Source organism: Galeopterus variegatus, unplaced genomic scaffold (genome assembly GCF_000696425.1).
Source record: "Galeopterus variegatus unplaced genomic scaffold, G_variegatus-3.0.2 Scaffold9662, whole genome shotgun sequence".
In the NCBI taxonomy this organism is placed as follows: Eukaryota; Metazoa; Chordata; class Mammalia; order Dermoptera; family Cynocephalidae; genus Galeopterus; species Galeopterus variegatus.
Window position 1 is genome coordinate 15,713 of NW_007735773.1, and position 7,029 is coordinate 22,741.

Sequence of the window (7,029 nt, forward strand, 5' to 3'; positions counted from 1 at the left end):
GGGTTGTTTCTAACCCATTTTTATTTCAAGCAGTACTGCAGTGAATGCTCTTCTACTTCTTCTTCTTTTTTTTTTTTTCCTAAAAAAAACCTCCTAGAGCTGGTTAATAACTTCAGTAACATTGCAGGATACAAAATAAATGCCTCAAAATCAGTTGCACTTATATACTCAAATAATGAACTACAGAAAGAGAATTTTTTTTTTTTCCCTAAAAAAAACCTCCTAGAGCTGGTTAATAACTTCAGTAACATTGCAGGATAAAAAATAAATGCCTCAAAATCAGTTGCACTTATATACTCAAATAATGAACTACAGAAAGAGAAATAAAGAAAGTAAGCCCATTTACAATTGTCATGAAAAAAATAAAATACCTAGAGATCAATTTAACCAAGGAGGTGAAAGACCTGTACAATGAGAACTACGAACCACTTCTGAAAGAAATTAAAGAAGACAGAAAAAGATGGAAACAAAAAGATGGAAAGATATTCCACGCTCTTGGACTGGAAGAATTAACATTGTGAAAATGTCTATACTACCCAAAGTGATCTACAGATTCAATGTAATCCCCATCAAAATACAATGACATTCTTCACAGAAATGGAAAAAAACAATCTTACCCTTTCGTATGGAACAACAAAAGACCCCAAATAGCCAAAGCAATTCTGAGCAAAAAAAATAAAGCTGGAGGCATAACACGACCTGACTTTAAATTATACTACAAAGCTGTTGTAACCCAAACAGCATGGTACTGGTATAAAAATAGACATTCAGACCAATGGAGCAGAATTGAGAACACAGAAATCGCCCCTCAGGCTTACAGCCATCTGATATTGGACAAAGGGAACAAAAATCTACATTGGGGAAAAGACTGCCTCTTCAACAAGTGGTGCTGAGAAAACTGGATATCCATATCAGAAGAATGAAACTAGATATGCACCTCTCACTATGCACTGAAATCAACTCAAAATGGATTAAAGACTTAAGTATAAATCCTGAAAGTATAACATTATAAGGGAAAATATAGGTGAAACACTTCAGCAACTAGGTCTGGGCACAGACTTTATGAACATGAACCTGAAAGCACAAGCAGTAAAAGAAAAAAATAAACAAATGGGACTATATCAAACTAAAAAGCTTCTGCACAGCAAAGGAAACAATCAACAGAGTGGAATGACAACCTACAGAGTGGGAGAAAATTTTTGCTAACTATGTATCAGGCAAGGGATTAATATCCATAATATACAAGGAACTCAAGCAATTATACAGTAAAAAAACAACCCAATTAAAAAGTGGGCAAAGGACCTGAATAGACATTTTTCAAAGGAAGACATACAAATGGCGAACAGGTACATGAAAACATGCTCAACATCACTAGTCATCAGGGAAATGCAAATTAAAACTACATTGAGATACCACCTCACCCCAGGTAGACTGGCTATAATCAAAAAGACAGTGAATAACAAATGCTGGCAAGGGTGTGGATAGAAGGGAATGCTCCTGCACTGTTGGTGGGACTGTAAATTAGTATCACCACTATGGAAAACAATATGGAGGTTTCTCAAATAACTACAGATAGATCTTTCATATGATCCAGCTATCCCACTTCTGGGTATATACCCAGATGAATGGAAATCATCATGTCGAAGGGATACCTGCACTCCTATGTTCATCACAGCTCTGTTTACAATAGCCAAGACATGAAACCAACCTAAATGTCTATCGATGGATGATTGGATAAGGGAACTGTGGTATATATACACCCTATATAAATAGAAATACTACACTGCCATAAAAAAGAATGAAATACTCCCATTTGCAACAACATGGATGAGCTTGGGGAAACTTATGTTGAGTGAAATAAGCAAAGCACAGATGGATAATACCATATGTACTCACTTATATGTGGGAGCCAAGAGAGAAAGAAGGAAGGAAAGAAAGACCACAGTAGTGCATTGGACTTGCAGAGGGAGAGAACATACCTAGGGACACAAAGTGGAGTTGGGGGGAAAGAGGCAGGGAGAGTGAGGTTGGGTGTAATTGGGTGGAGGTCATGGGGCACAAATGCAATTTGTGGTAATGGGTATGCTGCCAGTATGAATCTGGCCCTGACATCATGGGCACCATGAGGGGTGACAATCAGCTTTGTATTCATGAATATTCATAACCATTAAAAAAATGAATGCTCTTCGTTATTTCATATATGTGAAAATGTATTTGCTCTTTAATGTCTAAACAGTAGTTCTAGCTGTCCCCAAGTAGATCTGCAGTTCTTATTAGATTCCCCTCCCCAAAATCTCTGAGTATCCCTAGGCAATGCTTATAACACTCATTCCACAAATCCATCCTTGGATTTACTTGCCACACAGCCTCCCTCCAGACCACTATGCTATTGTGAGTGAGACTCCATCTTGCCATGTTGGATCTGGCTTTTCTGGGGCTCCTGCCTCTTGCTCTGCTTCTCTCTGCCTCAGGACTCTTCCTTAATCACCTGCAGCACAGCCAAGACCAGGGTTTGGCAAATTAGTCCATTTCTGTTGCTTATAACAGAATACCTGAAACTGAATCTTACAGTTTTGGAGGCTGGGAAGTCCACAGTCCAGAGCACACATCTGGTGAGGGCCTTCTACAATGATGCAGGGTGTCACATGGCGAGAGAATGGCCTGAGCAAGAGTGAGTTAACCTTCTCACTTGCTCTCCTTATAAAGCCATCAAAGTCACATGTATCACTCTGTGAATGGATCCATCCATTCAGGAAGGCACAGTCCTCACAATCTAATCACCTCTTAAAGGCCCCATCTTTAAATTACCATAATCTGATTTCCCACTCTCTTAAAACTGTTACAATGGAGATCAAATTTCAATGAGTTTTGGGGGGCCATTTCCATCCACAGCAGTGGTATTGAACAAAAGTTAACTGAAGGCTTAGGTGTAACAGAAGGGGATTGCGATAAAAGAAGAAAACCCACAGCTCACATATGCCTGCACACAGACACACTTTAAACCCGGACACTGAGTGTGATGCTTCCTGCGTCCACAGGCCTAACCTCTCTGCAGCGGTACTCACCTGCCATCTTCTCTCCTTCTCAGCTGACCTTGGTGCTGCTGCGGGGGCCTCCACAGGTCTCCTCAGTACAGATTCCAAACTGTTTATGGCTCCCAAAGAGGAATAAAGTTTTCTGAAAGGGAAATATGATCTTTAGAAATATTGCTTTGTCTACAATAAAGACTTAATATTTTTAATTACATTTAATATTTTTAAGCAGAGATATTTACTCATTTTTTTGAACCCCCTCATTCTAGAAAAAAACTCATTGCTTTTTTGATTTGAGTGTCAGCAAACTGCAATCTGTAGGCCAGATATATTCTACTGCCTGTTTCTGTACAGCTGGCTAAGCATGGTTTCTACAGGTGAACATTTATAACCAACTGGATGATAGGGGTCATGAACTCTTTTTCTCTTCCTAAGAAAAAGAATACCATTCTTCTCATTAGGAGTCCTATACTAGAAAAGATTATTATATTTTGAATTTTATTAATAAGATTTTTTTTTGTGAAAATCTTTATTTTTTCTCTTATATAATATCTTTGGTTTTGCCTCTTAGCCTGTAAGGCTTATCATTTTTCTGTACTGAAAATGTTTGCTGATCCCTGATTTGGGTGATTACAGAATAATATTTTAATGAGCATTTTACAATATAGAGGTAAGCCATCTTTTCTCAAAAGTAAACCCCATGTTCTAGCTCTAGAGACACAAACTGTTTGTATCTTTAAAAAGACAATCTTAATTACCCCAAATCGAACACAGATGATAATAAGGAATTATTGCTAATATTTCTAGTTGTGAAAATGCTATCGTGTTGTTTTTAAAAAAATTCCCAATCTATCATAGATACACATAGAAATATAGGCGAATTCGTATGATGTCTGCTCTAAAAATACTCCAGAAAAAACGTGGCACGTGTGATGGAATAGATGAAACAACAGAATTTGAACATTTTCATAACAGAAAAGGCAGTCTCCCCACTCTTGCCTTTGAAAAACAAATATATATATTATATACATATATATTACACACACACATATATATATATATATATATATAGAGAGAGAGAGAGAGAGAGAGAGAGAGATGTATAAATATACCATATCTGTCTGGTCCAGCCGCAGCCAGCGCGATCCAGTAGAGAGGAAAGCCCAGTGCTTTGCCCAACCGGATATGCCTGGGGCTACCAATCCAGGCTGTCTGTGAACAGGAACACGGGGATGTCCTGGATGGCCAAGGGACACTGGCACACAGCCAAGCCGACAGCCATCCACCCCCAGGAGGAGGAGTGGGGCTGGGGCAGGGCCATCCTTTCAGTCCTGTTGGAGGGAGATAGCTCTTCAGTTTCAAACCCGCGGAGACATCTGTGTGGGTCTTTGATGAATCCAAGAACCCCCTCTGTTCGTCACAACTTCAAGTGAGAAGGTCATGTTTTAGTCACAATCTAGAGGAATGGGGAGTGGAATCTTCTTAACTTGTTTACATTAAAGTTATTAGCTGATTAGTTCTCGTAGAAAATGTAGATGCTTATATTTTTCTGACTTTTCCATTTCTCTTGTAGCTGCCCAGTCAGGAATCCTGGATAGAACAATTTCCATGATTATGAAGAATCGAACGCCAACAAGGAAGGTTTGTATGCCTTGTAAGAATCATTATCTTAATTATCTCCCATTTTACATGAAAGCAGTGTTTTCTCACAAGGTTGACACTTTCTTAATTAGTTTCTTCAATATGGACACTTCAATTTTTGCCTTTAGTACTATTTTTTTGTATATAATTTACATTTTTCACAAGTACAAAAAAATTAGAATGTCAAAAAAAAATTACAATCACTCAGAGCAGTTCTAACGAGTTTACATAATACCATGAAAAAAAATGTATATAATTTACATTTTTCACAAGTACAAAAAAATTAGAATGTCAAAAAAAATTACAATCACTCAGAGCAGTTCTAACGAGTTTACATAATACCATGAAAAAAAATCTTTCCAACTCAGTCTCATTTACAATTTCAGTATGATGGCTACACATCGTGTCCACTGGTGACCAGCTACAACCGGGTGATTCTTGCAGAGTTTGACTACGATGCTCAGCCGCTGGAAACCTTCCCCTTTGATCAGAGCAAAGAGCGACTTTCCATGTACCTCATGAAAGCTGACATGATGCCTTTCCTGTACTGGAATATGTTGCTAAGGTTAGTGCATCGCCTGGTTCTGGGGTGAGCAAAGGGGCCTGTAGCACACCTACCACCCGCAGGGATACAGCCTGTTCTCTTCATTGGCAGTGACCATGTCTTTTGTCTTCCATGATCTATCTAGCCCTTCCAAGATCTGACTTTCACATGTCAAGTACTTCTCCTCTGCTACCTTACTTTTGTTTCCATTACATTGCAGGAAAAATAAAACATTGCGATTAAGAGCGTAGACATTGGAGTCGGACCTGTATTTGAGTCCGCCATTTACTAGCTTTGTGTCCTAGAGCAAGCTGCTTAAAGTCTGTGTTTAAGTTTCTTATCTGCAAAATGAAAGTAACATTGTTTACCTCACCAGATGGAGATTAATGAGATAGCACATAAAGAGATAACACATAGTAGGCATTTGATAACTAGAGTAATGAAAATTAATAGTTCCTCTTCTTTGTTCCAGAAAATGATCTCATTTGACTTTTCCAAACCCATATGAGATAGATAGGTCAGGATATCTACACCAGTGGTCCTCACCCAAAGGGACGTGTGGCAATATCTGGAGACATTTTTGGTTGTCACAACTGGAGGGGTGCTACTGGCATCTAGTGAGCAGAGGCCGGGGGTGCTGCTAAACATCCTACAATGCACAGGTCAGCCCCCAGAACAAAGAATTATCTGGTCCAAAATGTCAATAGGGCCAAGGTTGAGAAATCCTGACCTACAGTTAATTTATGAGCAAAGGAAAGCAGAGAGGATAGCAGTTTGCATGTAGTAGAGGCTTCGTGCAGGTTTGCTGAATCACACAGCAAATCGATGTCAAAGCAGATTGTCCCTCCTAGCCATGGGATCTTTCTACCTCACTAGATAAATCGTGCTTTACGTGCTGATAAGTACCCTCTGTGAGCAGCCTGGCTTCCCTTTCAACATCCTGCTGGCTGAAGTCACTCCATCTCTTTTGCTGTGAATATCTTTTCTGTGTTATTTCTTACAGGGGTTACTGGGGAGGACCAGCCTTTCTGCGGAAGTTGTTCCATCTGGGTATGAGTTAAGGATGGCTCAGCGTTTGTTCTTTTTGGATGGCTTCTGGAACAAAACCAGTCTCTGATGGATCAACAGCAGCATGAACGACTGAGAACCTAACACTGTAAAGAGTTTTTTGCTGGATAATGGTGACCAAATGCCTCTCTTTTCAGTACCTATGAACAGCCACCATGTAGGCTGCCCAGGATGGGCTTTATTCTTTGGAAACATTCAAATGAAAGAGAATTCTGTTTTCTAAATAAAAGTTTGTCATTGATTGAGTTCTATGAGAACATTTTATCTTGACTGGTGGGAATGAAAAATTATAGTTTTTGGGAGAAAAAGATGGTGGTGGTGGGACAGATTACTTGTTAGCTACTATGACTATTCGACTTATATCTGGCATAATTTCACAGAGCCTATTTGGATTGACAGAAAAAGAGTCATGCCAGGGACAATATTGTTTCAAACACAGTGCGCGGTAGCCCTGAACATGTGCTGCTTGGAACTCCTGCTGTGGATCTTGGTGGACTGTGAGCCCAGCTGCCATCCCTCTGGTCCCACCACCCTATTGGTGCTGAGTTATGCTTTCTCCAAGCCAGTAATTGAACATGGTGGGGTACTAGTGCCAGCATACTCCCTGGGGAGTGAGACTTCTCTGCAGGACAACTTTGGCTCCAGGACTCCCCGTCAACCCGGCTGAAACTTTCTTAGAACTGCACTAAGACTGAGGTTCTCTTATCCAGTCCTCCTTCCTTCCCCCTCTCCCTTCTCAAGGGT

The 7,029-nt window shown here is 39.8% G+C and overlaps 1 protein-coding gene across 1 annotated transcript in view; it reads left to right on the forward strand.

The window, feature by feature from the left end:
* Positions 1-6,530, forward strand: part of SQRDL (sulfide quinone reductase-like (yeast)) — a gene marked incomplete at its 5' end in the record, with an annotated part of 21,447 nt that extends 14,917 nt beyond the window's left edge. Inside the window, 3 exons of the mRNA XM_008593796.1 lie at positions 4,606-4,673; positions 5,060-5,238; positions 6,221-6,530. Coding sequence (XP_008592018.1) covers positions 4,606-4,673; positions 5,060-5,238; positions 6,221-6,278 — 305 coding nt within the window. The remainder of the gene's footprint in view (positions 1-4,605; positions 4,674-5,059; positions 5,239-6,220) is intronic.
* Between the last annotated feature and the right edge of the window lie 499 nt (positions 6,531-7,029).